We start from the raw sequence: 21944 nt of genomic DNA, 5'->3' as shown, positions 1-21944 counted from the left end.
ATTACGTATTAAAACTAAACAATTAAATTGTCTACTTTGACAGCTCCTTCAAAAATGAGGATGGCGTTGACAAGTATTTTAATTGTTCTTTAGTGAATATCAGCGGTTCTCAAAAGTTGACGCTAACTTATTTAAAAAATTAACATGTGATATCTATGTAACTATTAAGATTTTAACAAAACATTATTAAGAAAATCTCTTCAGTTTGACCTCAAGTACCTACCCATTTAGTCTCCACCGTATGTTATAAATCACCCTGTATTTATTATAAATCAATAAGTAACTCATATATTATATAATTGGAAAACTTCAAAAATTCCTCAAAAACTATATCTAAACCTTGGTTATTAAAAGCACTTTGTACATAAATATTTATTCCACAAAAAAGAGCCTATCTAATATTAATCATTTTCACTAGAACGCTTCTTTTTTGGAAACACACTCTTAAAACTAAACTAACACACAACTAAAAATAAATTTTTATTTTTTGTTGATGAGTAAAATTCTTCTAACAAAGCAATACTAAATGGAAGTTGAATTTTATTCAAACATTAAGACACTATTCTTTCGATTTGTCACCTAACAGTTTTTGTATAGTTTCCAACGCCAATCACAAGTCCGGACACTGAGCCGTGGAAATGGCTCGAGTAAGTTCTCCCATAAAACTAACCTCTAAGAAAAAAATTTTTTTTTTTAATTTTATTTTTGTACATAGTAATTTTTATCTTGTATTTGCATCCTAGATTCACGCATTTTTTTGTTGGTATACTTTTATTTTTGTATCTTCTATTTTTAGTCTTGTACAAAGTAATTTTTTTATTTTAAATAATTAGATATTGCGTAGCTAAAAAATCACTTTAAAAGTAGGTAGACATCGTATTATTCAATGTTTTAAAAGTTTAACAGTTTTTTTCTGAAGGAAGAATCAAAATATATTTTTTTATAGGTCATGAGATTAGAATCTCGTAATAACGGCGGTCGATTAAACTCGGTTCGTTCGCCATCGATCGATAGCAACGATGAAGACATTAATAGGTTTAGATTGGACGACCCCTCGTTAAGGTTAACGTTAAACGAATCTCCGAGTCCGCCACATCAACACGCCGCCACAGAATTCCTTACAAATTCAAATTCGGAGATTAATTTTACAACAGCAACTAATAATAACGCGTGTAAATCTATTGAGTCACTCGAATCAACACCACAACGACCAACGACGCAACTTCCGAATCACGTTTGACAAAACGACCGACTAAATGATTATATTTATTTTAATAGACCATATCGTATTTGATAATTAATAGAATTTTTGCCAACAATCTCCCCAAAAAATTAAACCAAGAAAAGATATTTGTACTTTATAAAAAACAAGTTTTAGAGTCCCTTAAAATATCTTGCAAACTCTAGAGTGACGTAAAAAATTTAATAATATAATTTATTTATTATTATGTTTGGATGATGTTATTATCTAATTATTTATTTTGGTGGTACTTAATTTTTTTTCAATGATATAAATTAAAAAAAAATGTAAAACTAGTGAGAGGTACAACACCATGAATTTAGTGTTCACCTACCCCTTTAAAAACTTTAAAAAACAAAAAAAAAAATGAAAAACTTGTGTCTGTGTTAAAAATGATATATTAATAACTAATAATAATAATGTGAGTAATGTAAACGGTAAAAAGGCGTAGATTTTTGAATTTTAATTGGAAATTAACGTATACATTTCCCGTTCATTACATTAAAAAGAATTTAAAGAAGGTCTTTAATGATATTTATATCAAATCCGTCTCTCGTATTTATTTTGTGATGTTAATTTTCTTCCACTTTATTCATTAATTAATATATGTTAAAACTTTAGTATATAGGCTGTGTATTCATTTATTTCGTGTGATTAATAATGATTTGATAACAAAAATACTAATTGTTGTTAAGATGGAAATGAGATAAAACAAGAATTAAATAAAGAATGTGGATCTTATTGAGGAATTGGTATATTAATTAGGCCTTTGCCAATAGTTGGTTAAAGGATGTTACACCAACACATGGAGAATGGAGAAGAGCAAGTTCGTTATTGCAAAATCCCCTTTATTGAACCCCTATTCTTTGCAATAATCAAACACCATAATTGTAACCACATTGCAGGTAATCAGTTCCAATCATACAAGACCTGTTTATCTACGATTCCAACCAGCTCACCCTTCCCCTCTCTCTTCATTCTCCTACTATTCATGCACTCTTGCAGAATATGCTGCAAGGAGTTCTCGTCATCCCATCGTTATTACGTTGTCGTTGACCAAAACATATCGGTGCCCTTTTTCTCTTCATTTATTCCCATTCTTAAATTTACTGATAGCAGCTCAGCTTGCGTTATCGCTGCTCTTTGCTGACTATTCGCTCGGATCCTTTCCACTTGTTCCAAACCGTCTTTTATCAATACTAAGATATCTAAGTGATCCATGTTGCAAGTTACTGTTTTTTATGTACAGGGTTTTCCAATAAAGAGGTGTTATTTTGATATTCAAAGAAAAATGCCAATTTTTAGTATAAATGATCGGATGTTTATTTCATTATAAAGAAGAGGTATGCCGTTAATAGTGGAAAATAACATTAGGCAAATGACCACCACGACCACGCTTACAGGACAATATCCTTTCCATGAAATTTTCCATAACCAAATTGCAAAGTGGCTGCCCTATGTCCTCAATAGCCTTACGAATTCCATCTTTGAGGTCTTGAATCGACGCTGTGCTGTTGGCGTATACCTTCTCTTTCACGTGGCCCCAAAGGAAGAAGGGTTTCGTTGCTTGTGTGGCACGTAGCACCGTCTTGTTGAAAGTAAACGTTGTCCACATCAATACCATCCAATTCCGGCCATAAAAAATCATTAATCATCTTTCGATTAATTTGTTGCTCCAGCCTCATTTTCGAAAAAGTAAGGTCCAATGACTCCGCCGGACCATAAACCGCACTAAACAGTCACACGTTGAGGATAGAGAGGCTTTTCAACAATAACTCTTGGGTTTTCCGAGCCCCAGATGCGACAATTTTGCTTGTTGACGAAGCCGCCGAGGTGGAAATGGGCCTCATCACTCAAGCTGATTTTTCGATGGAATTCCGGATCATTTTCATGCATTTCAACGACCCAATCAGCAAAGACACGACGTTGTTGATGATCGGACGGCTTGAGTTCTTGTGTTAACTGAAGTTTATAAGCCTTAAGACCCAAATCTTTATGCAAAATACGGTGTAATGACGTTTGTGGAATGCCTAATTCCAAAGAACGACGAGGAATGTGTTTTCTTCAACACTTTCGGCTACAGCAGGAATATTCTCGGCTGTTCTTGAGCGACGTGCACGGGTTTTATTCTTCACATCACTAACTTGTCCCAACAGCTCGAATTTTTCCACCAATTTCTGTATTGCGGTCCGACAAGGTGCTTCACGACGAGTTTTACGAACCGTCTCTGCCAAAATTTCACCATTTTTATAGTGAATTTTAATAATTTCAATGCGTTGTTGAAGCGTGTATCGTTCCATTTTTATTAATGGCGTACTTTCTACTTGTCAAATGTCAAAAAATGACAGCTTCAAAAGTGACATCTACCGAAATAACGGGCTATTCAAAATAACACCTCTTATTGGAAAACCCCTTACAATAATAAGACCTAAAAGCGTTATGCTCAGTAAATAATTACTACCACTGGCGCCGACTTTTTAATATTTAATGGGGGGCTGAACTTTTTCGAATGATACACCTTTTTACAATACAATTGTACACTTTCACAATTTTCCGGGGAGGCTCAATCCCCGCAGCCCTCCCGTAGTCGGCGCCAATGATTACAACGAATAATAAAACTTATAACCGATATATTTTAGAAGGCAATTAACACTAAATTGGGTGTTAAACTAGAAACACTTAACTCAAAACTTTGTTGGCTTCAAATAAAGATATTGAAACAACAGACTCCATGATTCAAGTTATGGAACAATTTTTGAAAAGCTTATCTCGCCCTCAAACACCTCCGTTTGTTTTTCTCAATCATTTTCAAGCAAATGAGATGTTTCTCTTTAAATTAAAATCAAACAAGCCAAATAGTATAAATTAAATAACATAAAATAAAAAGATTTCAATTGCAACGTTTTGGTTAGAAACCGTTTCTTCAATAATTTATGTTGGAGACTGAGATATTGGCTCATAAAGGATTAGAGGACTTGTTATATGCTGTGGACTTTTACTACAGAATAAGGCTCGTTACTACCATCTCCTGGTTAAGCGATCTAAGGGATTATTACCACGGTTACGGCTATTTTACGCGCTCTGATTGGCTAGTAGATGGGTTTATCTATAAGATAAATTTAACTAAAAGATGGTAGTAATGGACCTAAGAGTAATATTTATAAAGATTGTACTTACTCAGGGTTGATGCAGTCTTCATTTAATTCCTACCTAAAACAAAATGAGTTTAAAATTATTTAAAATTATTAAAATGAGTTAATTATAAACTATTTGATTGCTTATTAATATTAAATAAGTGATTTTTGAATCCAATAAAAATCATTGTTGATCACACGAAATTCCTTAATTTTCCATTTATTTTTTTAATTAATTAATTTTTTAAAGTTTACCTTTGTTATGCTTACGATAAATATTCTTAAAACACAGCTTTTTTAATTATTATTTCCACAATAACACACAATAAAAGATATTAAAAACGATTTAAAATCTCTAAACAACAAATGATAAATAATTGTTTCGTTTGTATTTAGGTTGCTAAGGAGATTTCTTTTAAATGTCAAAAATGGGATATTATACAGGGTGTGTCAAAATTATATTATCACTCACTAAATAATGAAATAATTTTGACTTATCCTTATTATTAATATTTAATAATTAATTATTTATGTGTACTTGTTCCGTGCCTATTTTAATGTAAATACCTAATTTATTTGTTATTAATCATTTTAAGTGCAATCTGTTTATTTTTTCCTTTTTAAAGCATTTATTTCTACTTATTTTATAATTTACAATTACATTCCTACTTAATTTTCTTTTTTTCCTTTCAAAAATATAATTTTAAATCAATACTCTACTCTAAAATTAAAAAAAGCATTTAATATAAAAATTATTTACAATTTGTAACATTTTCAGTATTCGGTTATTTTGTGTATATTTTTTAAAGGTAAATAAATAAAACCTTCAATAGAATTAAATATATTTTTATTTCTAATTATAACAAAACATATTTTAATAAAAATAAATTAAGCAACTTCTTGTTTTGATTCAAAAAACTCCTTCCTATGCACAATAGGAATATGTTTTTGTCTAATTAAATAATTTTCGTTTCCTAAAACACTATAATACGATTCACCGGATTTTCCCAATAATTTCCTTAAAGCTCTATTTCGTAACAACATTTTTTCATAAAACTCTTTCCCCCCCTCAACAAAAATAGGGTCCTTTTCTTTCAAAAATTTATCAATCTTCATTTCATAGTGCACTTGCGTAAAATCTTTAGCTAATGCATAATTCCCAAAGGTAAATCCACCAACGATTGCATAAAGCATAAATCTTAACGAACGTGGTTTTTGTAATAAGTTCATACGTCTATTAAAAAGCACACACAAGATGTAACAACCAAAAATACTGGCTGTTCTAAAAAAAGTGTCTAAAAGAAATTTAGGCGACTCCAACATTTTTAATTCGCGCGCTATCCCATATATTTGAGCATTATCTGATAAAACGTATGATTCCAAAAGTTGTTTTCCTTCTGTTGTGTCCCAAACAACTGAAGCATCATTTAATCTTATTTGAAATTTATCAATCGATTCTGTATTGGTGTAAGTAAAATTTATGGGTAATCCAACTAATCCACCCTCTTTCCCAAATGGAGTTCCTATACTGTATATATCAAAACCGTAAACCATAAACGGTTTATATTGACAACGATCTTCTTTCGGAATCTTAATAATAAAAGGAATTATTAACTTAAAAAATAATTATTTATTTAATTACCCCAATTAAATCAATGGCTTTATTGAATTTCTTTTTTAAATCATCAGAAACAAGAACCGATAATCCATTACTAAAATAAAATTTTAATTAATAAATTTAAGAGGTTATGTTAACATAACCTCAAATTTAACTCTTACTTGTATAGTTGAACGATCTCTTTGTATTTATTCAAAAATATCGTATTTGGCAAATAATTAATGCAGAATACACCGGTTCCAAGCGTTAAAGTTGTGTACATACAAAAAGAACGCCCCGAATCCGTTAATAAAAATTTTCCAAATCTAGATTGGGCCATTTTGATTTCGATTTAGAAGTTAGATCAAATGTACCTTATGTAAATTAACCGATATTAAAAAATCTTTTTTATTACTTAATTAATTCATTTAATTATTATTGTAACTCCTTAATTAATAATAAAAATCATTTTAATCAAACGTATTTACATTAATACTTAAAAAAAAATTAGTTCACATTTTTGACATTTATTTCTCCTAAAATTAATCGACCTCTCAAACGTCATTTTCCTTTCTAGAATTTTATTGTCCTTTCATGTTTGTCAAAACTCACTTTCTGAATTAGTCGATAAAATGTAAATGAGAAGTGCGTATCTTAAAATTTTCCGTTCGTCTTGTGTTAGTTCTAGTGATACTGCAAATTAGAACTAACACTACACCGAAAACTAGAAACATTCGGGTTTAGCCGCATGTCTTTCAAGACGGCTAAACCCGAATGATTCTAGTTCAAGTGATAGTGCTAGTGCAATACTAGAACTAACACTAGACCGAGAACTAGAAACATTCGGATTTAGCCGCACGTCTCTCAAGATGGTTAAACCCGAACGACTCTAAGTCTTGTATTAGTTCTATAGTGCAATAAGAATATGGAACATAGTGATATCTTATGTTAACTAGCACTATATACCTATCACCATCACTAGAACTAATATTAGACCTAGAACTAGAAACATTTAGACATGTTACATTTTATGTGGGACAAAGTAAGTAGGTACATCCTGGTTTCTATGAAAATATATTTTTATATATTGCATTTTAAGTGAAATTCACTATACAGGTGTTCCGGTGACTCGGGGCATAAAATTAACCTCATATAGTAGAGCAAAAATGATGACGATTCGTGAAAAAAAATTATTATAAAAGTCTTCAAATGGTCAAGATATGGGCCATCAAAGTTCAAAAATTTTAACACATTTTTCTAAATATTTTCAATACCATTTATGGTAGAGCGTTGAAATTTGGTAGAGGGTAAACAAATATCAAGCAAAATCATTGAACCAATTTTGACTTTGATCGGGCGACGGCAACCATGCTATACAGGCTGTCCCTAAAATTTGTTGGCTCAGAACTTTTTTATTCACTGGTAACCCTACATTTATTTTTATACTTTTTAATAGAAAATTTATTTTAGAAACTTTTATCACTCTTTGAAAATTTTGATAACATTGACCGTTTCCGAGTTATACGCGAAAATATTAAGCTTCGATTTCAATGGTAACACTAAAAAACAAAGTCTTCGAAAAAGTCAAGGTTGGCCATGGCAATTAAAAAAAACAACTTGCTGTCAACTTGCTCATGTCGTTTAAACACAAACGATAGTTCTGTTAGTTATTATTAATTTTAAGTGTTCAAAATGGAGAGTTACACATTTAGTGAACAAACTGACATGATTTTGACATTAGGGCAATGTCAAGCAGCCGCTAACCGTTATCAGGAGAAATTATCGAACCGTAGAGCGCCCAATCGAAAAACATTTTTAAGGATTGAAACCCGTTTAAGGGAAAATGGGACGTGTAAGCCGAAATTTACTAACAACGGTAACGTAAGATCAGCCCGAACACCCGAACTAGAAGAAGATATTCTAGACTACGTAGAAGAAAATACTACAGCTAGTACTTTAGATATGGCGAGGCATTTTTTAACTTCAAAAACAATTGTCTGGCGTGTTCTTCACGAGCAACAGCTTTATCCATTTCATTGTTACAAAGTTCAGGAAGTTCGACTGGCTGATTACTCACTGCGATTGCAATATGCAATATGCAGTCTGCATATTGCCAAATAATGCAGCACAAAATCCAAATTGATGATCAGTTTTTAGAAAAAGTACTTTTTACAGATGAATCCACTTTTTCTAAAGATGCAATCTTCAATTTGAGAAATTTACATAGTTGGGCGGACGAAAATCCAAGATTTAAGAAAACTTGGAAATCACAAGGACTTGGAAATCATCCCCCCGATCGCCGGATCTTATACCTGTAGATTTTTATTTATGGGAACGCGTTAAACCACTAGTTTACTGCGTTGAAATAACTTCAGTTGATCAACTGAGGTTGCAAATTGTTGATTCATTTGATCAACTTCGAACTGAGATCAATGTTCTCCGCAGAGTGCGCTTTAATTTAAGACGGCGATATCAGGCAGTGTTTTTGAACATCTGCTTTAGTATTTTTTTCTTCTTTTTTATTTATTACTATTTGTTTATAATTTTATTGTTCTTGTTAAAATTTTTGTTATGTTCTTGTTTGTTGTTACCGTGAAAATTAAATTTATCGTTTTGAAGATTACATTCTTTTATTCAAGTAAAATAAATTAACACTGGATTTAACTAAATCTGCACTTAGAAATTTATGCAATTAATGGTTATTAGCTCAGTTCGTTTTTCAATTGTCATCGTCAACTGAGATCTTGCGGAACATGTTTCTTTTTTTTGTTTGTTACGATTGAAATCAAAGCTTAACATTTTCGCGTATAACTCGAAAACCGTCAATATTATCAAAATTTTCAAAGAGTGATAAAAATTTCTAAAATAAATTTTCTATTAAAGAGTACAAAAATAAATGTAGGGTTACGAGCGAACAAAAAAGTTCTGAGCAAACAAATTTTAGGGACAGCCTGTATAGCATGGTTGCCGCCGCCCGAATTGATTCAATGATTTTGCTTGATATTTGTTTACCCTGTACCAAATTTCAACGCTCTACCATAAATGGTATTGAAAATAGTTAGAAAAATGTGTTAAAATTTCTGAACTTTGATGGCCCATATCTTGGCCATTTGAAGACTTTTATAATAATTTTTTTTCACGAATCGTCATCATTTTTGCTCTAGTATATGAGGTTAATTTTATGCCCCGAGTCACCGGAACACCTGTATACAGGGATGTATCTGAATAACTGCAACAAACTTCAAGGGGTAATTCTTTAGTGAATTTTAAGGGTACTTTGATATATGAACCATAGGCGACTTCGGCCCCCCTAAGGAGCTACACCCCTCCAAAAATGGCGGAAAATTTTGGTTTAATTCCTTTTTCTCAAAAACCATAAACGCTAGGAAAATGAAATTTGGGGAATATGTTTAACTCATACTAGGGCACGTTTTGACCCTATTTGTACTTTCAACCTACCCTTCTAAACTACTAAACGTAACCACCCCCTTTACATTTTTGCAAACATTATTTTTATGCAGATGATAAACACATTGGAAAAATTTCAGTTAGATAGATAAAACAATTCTAAAACTTTTTTGTCTCTCTAAAATTTTTCCAAAAACGACTAATTTTTGAGAAAAAAAATAATAAAGCAAACATTGCCCGTTAAACAATCAAAAGTTGGAATGAATTTTTAATGAAAAAATCTTGGTAGGCTTTGCAATCTTTGTCAGAAATATTTTTGACGTTTAAATGTCAGTGTTTTCGTACTATTATTATTGTTTTTCAAATTAATTTTTAAATAAAGTTCTATCGCATTTACGCTCGTTCACTCGACGTTTCAAAATTTTAAATAAAACAATAATAATAGTAAGAAAACCACTGACATTTAAACGTCAAAAATATTTATGACAAAGATTGCAAAGCCTACTAAGATTTTTTCATTAAAAATTCATTCCAACTTTCGATTAACAACCCTACAGCTTAACAGTTAGTGTTTGCTTAATTATTTTTTTTCTCCGAAATTATTAAGTTTTAGAAGAACATTTGAGAGACAAAAAAGTTTTAGAATAGTTTTATCTATCTAACTGAAGTTTTGCCAATGTATTTATCATTTTCATTAAAAAAATCTAGGCATAAATTGAACGGGGGTGGTTACGTTTAGTAGTTTAGAAGGATAGGTTGAAAGTACAAATAGGGTGAAAACGTACCCTACTATGAGTTAATCATATTCCCCAAATTTCCAAATTGCCTAACGAATCACCCCCTGAAGTTTGGGCATGTCATTCAGATACACCCTGTATAATATCCATGTGTGGTTGAATCTTCAGTCACCGAGAAGGGCCACCCTCCACAGCTTAGCCAGCTCAGTTGGAGCAAAGTAATGCTTCCATCGTAACAAGACCTTTGCCAATAGTTGGTTAAAGGAAACTAAAAGAGATAGAAAAAAAGTAGCTTACATGTCATGATCCCGTTTTTCGAGAAAATGCTAATGCCGAAAACTCCGAACAGCTATCGTCTTTTGTTTTCACCCTATCGGCAAAAACTGAAAATTTTGCAAAAACGACAATCGCGAATATCTCACTTATTATCAGAGATGGAGTATTATAAATAAAACATTATATGGGCAACTTTTTACGAAGAATTCAGTGGCGTAGGTAGAATTTTTTTCCCATCTTTTATTTTCGAGATTTTAGACGTAACTTTATTTTTTTAAATGGAAACCATAGTTGGCTATGACTTAAAATAATTTGTTATTTTCTTCTGATAACAAATATATATAGTTTGTGGGGTATATTTCTTATAGTTATTGAATAATTAACAAAAATTCATTTTGTTCCATCTAAATCTAATGTATGTATTTAAAAGTTAATGTTGCTATGGTGATAACCGTATGTATGGTTATGATGGAATATAATGTATCAATTTGTTTGTTCTTTCTAAAACTATTGTATGTATTTAAAACTTAATGTTGTTATGGTGATAACCATACCATGAGGGAAAGCATTGTTTCCAATTATTGCCAAAGTTTGTAGCAAGGACAGTAGAATCTAACAAGACTGCTACATCCATTGTATTTTTGTAGTCGACTACGGGTTGGTTGCCCGCACTCTACGTCACACTATTTGCCACGCCTGATAACTGTCTATGTTTTTAGAGGTTATATGATAGACATTAATACGTAAACATAAAACTTCAAAACTAATATGAATACGTCTAGGATATAACCTCTAAAAACACACAGCAAACGCATAGACTATAACAACAGCTAGGCGTGGAAAATGGTGTGACGTAGTTTGCTGGTAGGCTGTCACAACAATGGATGTAGCAGTCCTGTTAGATTCTACTGTCCTTGAGTTTGTAATAGTATTTAAAAATTCACTAACAACTCTGGCATTATGTGCTGGTGCTTCGTCATATTGAAAATATATCATTTGAGACATATTTAGTGGCAAATTGTCGTCCAAAGGCTCAATGTGCTGCCTTAATATATTGAGGTATTTCCCTGAGTTTAAGTTTTTATGGTAGATACTATATGCCAAAATTCTATTATCTAAAAGGGCACACCATACATTGAACCCCAATCTTCTTTGAACACTCAGAGACTTCATCGGTCCAGATTACATTTTGAACAAACAGCAGATTATTTAATTTTTTTAAATATCATCTACAAAATTCTAATCTTCGATTGACATCTCCGGCACGTAAATAATGAGTTAGCCCCGCTTTGTATGGTTTATACTTATTTTTCTTTCATATTCGGGAGCAGCGTCTTTTGGGTCAGACGTCTTGTTGCAATTTCTCTTGCAGGTCATTTTGGTATGTTTTTGTATGTGGTTTGGGGAAGGACCAAATATCTATTAAATTTTCTGCTGACCGGCTGAAGGTTCGTACGTGCGGTTGTCTTCTTTCTGGATATCTTGTGAAATAAAATTCCGCGGCTAACGTCGCATTGTTATCTGATAACATATAGCATTCCATCATGTTACATTTTTCATAATTTTCGAAATTCATTGTAAAGTTTTATTCAGTTTTGTTATACTTTGACACTTAACACGCTGGTGCATAATTCCAGCACATAATGCCAGAGTTGATATCGAATTTTTAAATACAAACTTTGGCAATTATTTGATACTTTATGTTCCATCATAGTATGTATGGTTATCACCATAGCAACATTAACTTTTAAATACATACATTAGTTTTAGACAGAACAAAATGAATTTTTGTTAATTATTCAATAGCCATAAGAAATATACCCTACAAACTATATATATTTGTTATCAGAAGAAAATAAAAAATTATTTTAAGTCATAGCCAACTATGGTTTCCATTTAAAAAAATAAAGTTACGTCTAAAATCTCGAAAATAAAAGATGGGAAAAAAATTCTACCTACGCCACTGAATTCTTCGTAAAAAGTAGCCCATATAATGTTTTATTTATAATACTCCATCTTTGATAATAAGTGAGATATTTGCGAATGTCGTTTTCGCAAAATTTTCAGTTTTTGCCGATAGGGCGAAAACAAAAGACGATAGCTGTTCGGAGTTTTCGGCATTAACATTTTCTCGAAAAACGAGATCATGACATGTAAGCTACTTTTTTTTCTATCTCTTTTAGTTTCGGAGATAGCCTATGCGGACATCGAAATTGGGACACCCTGTACAGGTGTCCAAATTTCGATGGATTTGCATGGTATCTCAGTTATTATGAAAGATAGAAAGTTACAGCTTTCGCGAACCTAAGCTACTTTTTTGTGAAACTTACAATGCCGCAAACCAAATTTTCATAGCCCTCTTCGTTTTCGATATACAGGGATCGTTTCAAAATTTACGATTTTCAGACACCTCCTGTATCTCGGCTATCCGGAAACGTAAAAACGGGTTCTAATAGATTTTTTCACGTAGAAACACATTGGTGCACGTAGAATTTTTCTAGTCATCACGGTTTTTGAGTTATAAAGAGTTAAGTATTTTAGAAGTTGAGTATTCAGTATTTGGGTTGTATTTATAACTCAAAAACCGTGATGATTAGAAAAATTCTACGTGCACCATTGGATTCCACGTGAAAAATCTATTAGAACCCGTTTTTACTTTTTTACTAAGTTTCATACTTAGGAAAATTTAGTAAGTTTACTTAGTAAGTTTCATACTTAGTAAAAAGTTTCATACTAAGAGGATCGAGAGCAAGTTCTTTATTGCTAAATCCCCTTTATTGAACCCCATAAGGTACCTAATCATACAAGTCCCGTTCATCCACAATTCTATCAAAATAAAATTTTAATTAATAAATTTAAGACGTTATATTCAAATTTCAATTTTTTATCTTTTATAATTGAACGATTTCTTTGTATTTATTCAAAAATATCGTATTTGGCAAATAATTAATGCAGAATACACCGGTTCCAATCGTTAAAGTTGTGTACATATAAAAAGAACGCTCCGAATCCGTTAATAAAAATTTTCCAAACTTAGATTGGGCCATTTTGATTTCGATTTAGAAGTTAGATCAAATGTACCTTAGGTATATAAACCGACATTAAAAAAATCTTTTTTATTACTCGAATAATTAACTTAATTATTATCGTAACTCCTTAATTAATAATAAAAATAATTTTAATCAAACATATTTACATTAATACTTAAAAAAAATTAGTTCACATTTTTGACATTCACTTCTCCTAAAATTAATCGACCTGTCAAACGTCATTTTCCTTTCTAGAATTATCTCGTGTTTGTCAATACTCAATTTCCGAATTAGTCGATAAAATGTAATTGAGCAGTGCGTATCTTAAAATTTCCCGTTCGTCTAATTTATTTAAATGCGAATACCCCTTAAGTTCAAGATGTATCTTGTTAGCGGCATCGTATTTTTGCTGTTGGTAAGCCACATCACCACTGAAGATGAAGTTTTAAGCAGCCCCTTAACTCCTACGAGTACTAACCACTCGAATAGTTCAACGATAAAACAGGAAGATGCTTCAACCACTCCAAATTCAATTGGTAATATAACTCAAAATGTTAATAATGTGAGCACGAGTACAGTTTTAAATGATGTCTTAGTATCTAGTAGTACTGCGACGACTACTATAAGTGAAAAGAACGAAATAAAGAACGTTTCAAGTGAAGTTGGAAGTACAACGAATAATTATTTGAATGTTAGTTCAACGACGGCTTCGGCGGATCCGGTATTACCTGATAAAGGATCAGCGGAAGATGAACACAACAGCTCAATGGCAATATTTTTCGTGTTATGTGTATTAGCATTGGGAATATTATTGATACATTTAATGCTCCAAACCGGATTCCAATACGTCCCCGAAAGCATTGTAATTGTATTTTTGGGGGCACTAATCGGATTAACGATGAACGCTTTATCAAATCGCAACATAAGTAATTGGAGAAAAGAAGAAGCATTTTCACCAACAGCCTTTTTCTTGATTTTACTCCCCCCGATCATCTTCGAATCCGGCTATAATTTACACAAAGGAAATTTTTTCCAAAATATCGGCTCAATTTTGGTTTTTGCAATCCTCGGAACGACAATTTCCGCCTTTGTAATCGGATTTGGGATTTATTTTCTCGGTTTAGCCGACGTTGTTTATAAATTAAGTTTTGTTGAGTCGTTCGCTTTCGGTTCATTAATTTCTGCGGTCGATCCGGTCGCAACCGTTGCTATATTTCACGCATTAAACGTCGACCCAATTTTGAACATGCTCGTTTTTGGTGAAAGTATTTTAAATGACGCAATCGCAATCGTTTTAACAACGGCCGCTTTAGAATCGAATAATCCGTTTATATCGACGGGGGAAGCTATAGTTTTGGGGATAAATCGTTTTTGTTTGATGTTTTTTGCATCGGCGGGAATCGGGGTTGTTTTCGCATTAATTAGTGCCCTTCTTTTAAAACATGTTGATTTACGTAAAAATCCCTCCTTGGAATTTGGAATGATGCTAGTATTCACTTATGCCCCTTATGTTTTAGCTGAGGGTATTCATTTATCAGGGATTATGGCGATTTTATTTTGCGGAATCGTAATGTCTCATTACACCCATTTTAACTTATCAACTGTAACCCAAATAACGATGCAACAAACTCTTCGTACTTTATCTTTTATCGCGGAAACTTGCGTTTTTGCCTATTTAGGCTTAGCTTTGTTTAGCTTCAAACACCGCGTTGAACCGGCTTTGATTGTTTGGAGCGTAATACTTTGTTTAATCGGAAGAGCTTGTAACATATTCCCATTGGCTATTTTAGTCAATCGATTCCGCGAGCATCAAATCACCAAAAAAATGATGTTTATAATGTGGTTTAGTGGGCTACGAGGAGCGATCTCTTACGCTCTCTCGCTACATTTAAATTTTAGCGATGAAACTCGCCACGTTATAATTACAACGACTTTAATTATCGTTTTAATAACAACTTTGGTGTTTGGCGGGTCTACGATGCCGCTTTTACGATTTATGCAAGCGACTAAAAATCCAACAACGCGTCGATTAAGAAGGAAGAAGAAGGATCGGGAGGTTACTTTGAGTAAAACGCGAGAATGGGGACAAGCAATCGATTCTGAACATTTATCCGAAACTACTGAAGGCGAAATGGAGGTGTCTTTTGCATCGGCGAGAATTAAGGGATTCGTTAAATATGATTTGAAGTATTTTATTCCGTTTTTCACGAGGAGGTTTACACAACAGGTGAGATTGAAATTAAAAAATTTTTTTTTTATTTTGAGGTTATGTTTTAATTTGTTTGACATTTATTTGACATTAAATTGTCCTGTCAGGTTAATGGAAAATTTAAGTTATCCTGTAATCTTTATTAAAAGGATTTAATTGTTGATTTATAACTCAAATTAAGGCTAAAATCATTAATTTTAAGATAAATAATAATAATGTGATGATTAATACTGAAATTTTCCCGAAAATAATCTCGAAAATTTTTTTGACATTTTGAGGTTATGTTTTGATTAAATCAATAAATGGGATTACCTATTTTTAGCTTATCTATATGGAATATTTCGTAACATTGACAAAACGTGTGTGCTGATAACGCAAAACTTATAAGTATATACAGGTGTCCCGCAACGATTGTACAATACTTCACCAGCGTATTCTCTGATCGAAATATTTTCGACATTTTCGAGATATTCAAAGTTTTGTTTTCATAAGTTAACCTATAATATTGTTAATATCATTAATTGTAACGATTTAGATGTAGCCCCAGGGATCTTTGAGCAGGAGTGTTTCGTGACGTAAGCGATCATGGATTGCGCACGCAACCTCATGGCCATGTGGTGCTCCATGCATTTGTTTAATTTGAATTGCTTGGTGGTATTATTTTCCACATGTGACGTGATGCGCAGTATGGTTGCGTGCGAACCTTGACAACCTTTTATATATAAACATTAGCTTTGTTCGTTGGGACTGCACTACTCTGCACGACATGGCACTCGTATGACGTCATAGTGCAATGAAGTGTGAGTCAGTGCAATGTCATGTCAACTTAGTGCAGGTCAGAAAAGTGTATAAACCGTGGTCATTTTCTGTTAAAGCTTGAACAGTATTGTTATGATAAGGATAAAGCAACTGCTTCCTTAAAATGAGGTGAACGGTTGTTTTCTTGTGCAGAAATTCTTCTAATGCTGGTTGAGGCAATTTCATCGACTCTTCTCAAAACTGCTTCTTCTAATTTCACCGGCCTTGTGTAATGTCTCTCCGTGGAATAGCTGTGGGTTACATTACATTACATAGAATACATATCGGGTAGGCGGACCAACTAACCTTGCAACGCGACCCTAAGGATCTATTGTACCCCGATAGATATCGTTATCAAATTTCACCGTGCAGTCCAATGCTCTTAACGAACATTAATACCTTGCTCGGCGAAAGGTCATTCAGATCTTTTGAGGAGATAAACTGCGACCCAAAAATCGAGAATCTGATACGGTTAACGGCAGGGCAGTGGCATAAAACATGCTCAACCGTCTCTGCTTCCTCCGCACATAGTCGGCATTCAACATCGTCGGCTAAACCCAACAAGTTGAGATGTGCTTTTAATCGGTAGTGCCCATTAGAACCTTTATGCTACTACGGGCAAGTCCTAAAATATTCCCGGGTTTGACAGTGGCGATGTTAATAAACACCTTAGCATGTCTCATTCCAGGAGAACTGGTCCACAGTAGGCGAAGTCTCTCTTCAGCCCACAGTCCAATCCTATATTTGGCCATCGCAAATGATACACCAACGGCTGGTTCCGGTCCCACAAACGCTTCAGCGCTGCCATCTCGTGCTAGCTTATCTGCCGCTTCATTGCCAGCAACCCCAGAGTGACCCGGGACCCAGATCAAAGAGACTCTGTTATCACAACTCAGCGTGTTTAATGTTCTCTTACAATCATTAACCAGAGCCGACACCGTTTTCACGGCTTGCAGCGCCTGGAGAGCGGCTTGACTGTCTGAGAAAATTCGTACTGTCATGTTCTTCACCCCTCTTTCAAGAAGGATTTTAGCACCCATGTCAATAGCAAATACTTCCGCCTGGAATACAGTACAGTACGTACCCAGGCTGTAGGCTTGCTTAATTCGAGGTGTCTGGCAGTATACTCCTGCTCCTACCCCTTCAGGCGTTTTTGATCCATCTGTGTACAAGCAAATGTCTGCCCGAACCAGAGAATTTTCATTTTCGATCCAGAACTGCCGCTCAGGCAGCACAATCTGGTATCGAGCGTTAATCACTGATAGTGATACCGCCAAATCTGACGGCATTGATAGCACAGTATCAGTGCTTATAATGTCTTCCGCAGCCCATTGGTAGGACATGTCGGAACAGTTTTGAGCATATTGCTTAAATCTGTAAATGGTTGTTCTAGCCACTTTCTCTATATGCAAATGCAGAGGAGATAGGCCAAGCAGAACCTCCATTGCTAGAGTTGGCGTTGTGCCTATCGCACCAGAGATTGCCAATCCAGCTACTCGTTGAATTCGTGAAAGTTTACTGATAACTGAAGTCTGTCGGACTTTCCTATACCAGGCTGCTGCTCCGTATGTGATCATAGGTCTAACCACAGTCACATAGAGCCAGTACAGTCTTTCAGGGGTAAGACTCCAATTTTTTCCACAAAGACTGCGACAAGTCCACAAGGATAGTCTAGCTTTGTGCAAAACTCCCTGCAAATGTCCATTCCATGACAGGGTTTTGTCTAGGATTACTCCTAGATATTTGACTTCCTTTGAGAAAGGAATTTCTTCACCTTGGATAGTTGGGCAGACTAGTCCATCCAACTTTCGCTTCCTGGTGAAGGGCACAACAATTGTCTTTTGCGGGTTTATTGAGAGGTTCTCTCCCTTACACTAAGCGCAAATGGTATCTAGGGTCACCTGGAAGACTTTAGATATCCTCGGCAAACAGGTTCCTTTGACCATAACGACAATGTCATCAGCATAAGCTTGTATTTCCACACCAATGGCTTCGACTATCGCAATCAGATCGTCAACTAGGAGGGACCAAAACAGGGGAGATAACACCCCTCCCTGCGGGCAGCCACCTCCCGGCCTGAAGCGTATCGTATCACCGTGGAGGGAAGTAGAAACTATTCTACTATCTAGCATATTGCGGATCCAACCCGCTATAGTTGCTTCCACTCCCCTGTCAAGAGCAGCTCTTTCAAGAGATTGTGGTATTGCGTTGTTGAACGCTCCCTCTATATCCAGAAGCGCACAAACCAAGATTTCTTTATCCTGCAGCGTCCTGGATACTCTACCAACTAAGTCGTGTAGAGCCAATTCTGCTGATTTTCCCGCTTGATAAGCATACTGGTGGCGACTCAGTGGACCAGTTACCAATGGCACCGTACGGATATACCGTTCCAGAACGTTTTCAAGGGTTTTCAGCAGAAATGACGTTAGGCTGATGGGTCGAAAGGCATTAGAAGTAGGGACCGAACGGCCCGCTTTGGGTATATAAGATACCCGTACCTTAGTCCATTCTGCCGGCACATATTTCCAGGCGACACTCGCTCTGAAAATTTTTTTACCAAAATTGGCAACAACAAAGACCTCCCCTGCTGTAACAAAGCAGGAAAGATATTGTCTTCTCCAGGCGATTTGAACGGCTTAAACGTTTGAATTGCCTGGTCCACGGATGTGTAAGTGACGACTTTTCTAGCCACACACCAATCCGTATTTGAGGGGCGCTTTGCCTTGCAGGAATAGCCCGCTGTGGCATTATCGGCCCTCATCATCAGGCTTCCTGGGAAGTGAGTCTGCATTAGAAGCTCCAACGAGGCTCTGCTAGAGTCCGTAAAACTACCGTCAGGCCGCCTAAGTGAGCCCAGGGGTAGTGTCGGATCTCTAGCGAGAAACTTGTGAATTCTTGCACTGCTGGGTGTGTCTTTCACTCCCTCACAGAACCTCCTCCAAGACTCTCTTTTTGCCTTACGTATGTTTTTGGTGTAATTCGTTTGAGCCTGTTTATATTTCTCCCATTCACCTAATGTCTTGGCCCGGTTGAAAAGCTTTCGGACCTCTTGTCTTTCGGAGCTAAGAGATTCGTTCCACCAGGGAGTGCCCCGATTACTACTTTTCACCTTCAGTGAACTGCTCCTGTGATATGCAGAGCGAATTGCCACAGAGATCTGCTCCGTGGCTATTTCAACCTGATCACAGTTCCTAACGGTTGCGATAACACTAGTTAGGTTATCTGCAAGGCAACTCTTAAACAGATCCCAATTAGTGCTACGGGGATTACGGTACGTACAGTCCGATTTCATCCCTAGATCAATTTTAAATTGAATATGTCTATGATCTGAACACGACGGTTCAGAGGATACCCTCCAGGAGGCTATCTTAGAGCTTAATATAATTGAGCTGAACGTAATGTCAAGTATTTCTGCTCTATTTCTGGTCTGGCTGTGGGTTACGCTTCTAGTTTCTTTTAATCTGAGAAATAGTCTGCTAAAGGTGACTATTAGGCAATCGTCTGTTCGGAAACTTTTGCGCGTAATGACGAGCTGCTAACGACGCATTTCCATCGGCTAGTCCGTAACAATACACCAGATCCGCCATCTCTTCCTTGGAGTAATTAATAGGAGCCATACTTAATAGTTTTATTAAATTAAATAGTAAAATAATAATTTCGCAAAGAATTATTATTTTATTTGATTAGACAACTTATCGTAATCATAGTAACCACTTAATTGTTATAAAAACACTAAAATTCATGATGTTAAACAATATCAACTTATGAAACTAAATCTTTGAATATCTCGAAAATTGACCATTTTCGGATCTATGTTTATTAGGCTTTTTTTTTTATTTTCGATCAGATAATACATTGTAGAATCATGCACTGACACGCACGTCTCTCAAGACGGCTAAACTCGAATGATTCTAATTGTATGCCTTGTGTTAGCTCTAGTGATAGTTAGATTATTTGAACCGGAAAGAAATGTCTCTGTGAAAGTTTGGTCCTCTCACTTTTGTCTGTAAATACAGTTTTTTACAATAAATGCGCATTTTGTCAATGTTTAAGATTTTCTTTATATGAGTTTATGTTTTGAGAACAAGAAAGCAACCTATTGTTATTATTATTATAAAATAATTTTGTTTTATCAGGAACTGAAAGACTGTAAGAGCCAAATGACCGATTTAACGAACCAATGGTACCAAGCAATTCGTATATCACCTTTGGAATCCGATGAGGAAGCTATTAATACTCCAAGATCGAGTATATCTAGTATAGTTCGCTGACCAATGGAGAGAGGAGGAGCTGGAGAATTGGATGAATTGTCGAATTTGATACGGAGGGCCTAGTATCGGCCTTCAATTCTGACAACACTTGATGAATCCGACATTTACTTATCGTTCTATTAAGAAATTATAAGGCACGGTAACTAACCACTTTTTAGGGAGTTACGTAAATTGTTATATAAACGTCTATTAACAACTATTTAAAAAATATATTTAAAAAGAAATTATACAAAATTTATATGTATTAAATCAAAGATGTTGTACTATTCCTATATTATTTAGATAAAAAATAGATAATGTACTTATAATAATGGAAGTAATTAATGTTGTTAAACTTAATTTATTTTTATTTATTTTTAATTTTTAAAAATGTGATTGCGATGGTAAATTTAGCGTGCCAAGTTGCTTTCTCGAACTATTAGCTGACTTAAGAATGAAATGTTATTTTTTTACCGTACTAATTAGTGTAGATGTAATCAATTTTTAATTCATCCAACAATTTAAGCACAATTTGATTTTTTTAATCGGGTAATTTTGTGATAATTGTACATTTTAAAGGTTTGTTCTAATTGTTTTGTGATATGCAACTAAGTCAGTATTTATGGTCTTACTTAAACTTGTAAGGAATAAATAAAAGCACATACAAAGCACTTTTGTAATTTTCAAATTTAAATTTACCGCCATTAAATTAATACCAACCTAATATCCTAATTTAATTAAAATTTTACTATTTAATTAGAATTAATGAAATAATTTCATTGTAATTAATTAATTAAATAAAAAAGTTTACGTTATTAAAAAATTCTTTGAAATTGAATTGAAGAAGATACCAACCTTAAAAAAAACCTTTATAGAATCTCATAAAATCCAAATTATAATCGCATCTATATTTTTGAGGATGGATAGTGAAAAAAGGAATAAATACCTAAATCGTAGGAAGAGAAAGGAGGAAAAACGGCTACAAGAAAAAACTGTAAATGAAAACGTTAAAACACCTTCAGAAAATCAACATATTGTGGAAATAAAAAGTGAGGTTATGTCAAGTCAACTAATAAATAGAAACGGAAAGTGGATAGTCGAATATTATTCTAAAAAAATATGAGTAAATTATTTAAGAAATGGTAATACTAATAGTTCCTAAATCTGTTATTTATTAAAATAAATAAAAAAAATCTTTTGAGGTATGTTAACCCTTTTTCTATGACAGTTTTAAGTAGAGCCATCTATGAGTATAATTTTTGGCCC

At 34.1% G+C, this 21944-nt stretch overlaps 3 protein-coding genes across 11 annotated transcripts in view; 2 read left to right on the top strand and 1 right to left on the bottom strand.

The window, feature by feature from the left end:
- Nucleotides 1-5214, top strand: part of LOC111422632 (ecotropic viral integration site 5) — a 69220-nt gene extending 64006 nt beyond the window's left edge. For 7 of the 8 annotated variants that reach the window (XM_023055845.2, XM_023055846.2, XM_023055843.2 and 4 more), the window contains one exon: nucleotides 947-5214. In XM_023055845.2, the coding sequence (XP_022911613.2) occupies nucleotides 947-1240 (294 nt within the window). In that variant the 3' untranslated portion in view covers nucleotides 1241-5214. Of the gene's footprint in view, nucleotides 1-597; nucleotides 648-946 lie in introns of all 8 variants that reach the window. The other variant, XM_023055847.2, reaches the window with a different exon arrangement.
- On the bottom strand, nucleotides 5200-6343 carry LOC111422635 (transmembrane protein 177). Its single transcript, XM_023055851.2, has 3 exons — nucleotides 6154-6343; nucleotides 6017-6086; nucleotides 5200-5964 (listed from the first exon to the last, which is right to left on the bottom strand). The coding sequence occupies exons 1-3, from the start codon at nucleotides 6309-6311 to the stop codon at nucleotides 5263-5265; spliced, it is 930 nt and encodes a 309-aa protein (XP_022911619.2). The 5' UTR covers nucleotides 6312-6343; the 3' UTR covers nucleotides 5200-5262.
- Nucleotides 6344-13654: 7311 nt separating this feature from the next.
- LOC111422628 (Na[+]/H[+] hydrogen exchanger 1) lies at nucleotides 13655-21349 on the top strand. 2 transcript variants are annotated; one of them, XM_023055838.2, is made up of 3 exons: nucleotides 13655-13957; nucleotides 14018-15648; nucleotides 20565-21349. In XM_023055838.2, exons 1-3 carry the CDS (start codon nucleotides 13777-13779, stop codon nucleotides 20697-20699), a joined length of 1947 nt encoding a protein of 648 aa, XP_022911606.2. In that variant the 5' UTR covers nucleotides 13655-13776; the 3' UTR covers nucleotides 20700-21349. The 2 variants fall into 2 exon arrangements, with proteins under 2 accessions (XP_022911606.2, XP_022911605.2); XM_023055837.2 differs by having other exon boundaries at nucleotides 13656-15648.
- The last annotated feature ends 595 nt before the right edge of the window (nucleotides 21350-21944 follow it).

The sequence above is a fragment of the Onthophagus taurus genome, chromosome 1 (genome assembly GCF_036711975.1).
Source record: "Onthophagus taurus isolate NC chromosome 1, IU_Otau_3.0, whole genome shotgun sequence".
NCBI classification, from domain to species: domain Eukaryota; kingdom Metazoa; phylum Arthropoda; class Insecta; order Coleoptera; family Scarabaeidae; genus Onthophagus; species Onthophagus taurus.
The sequence above is the reverse complement of the archived record's forward strand: the minus strand, read 5'-3'. Positions and strand labels throughout refer to the sequence as shown.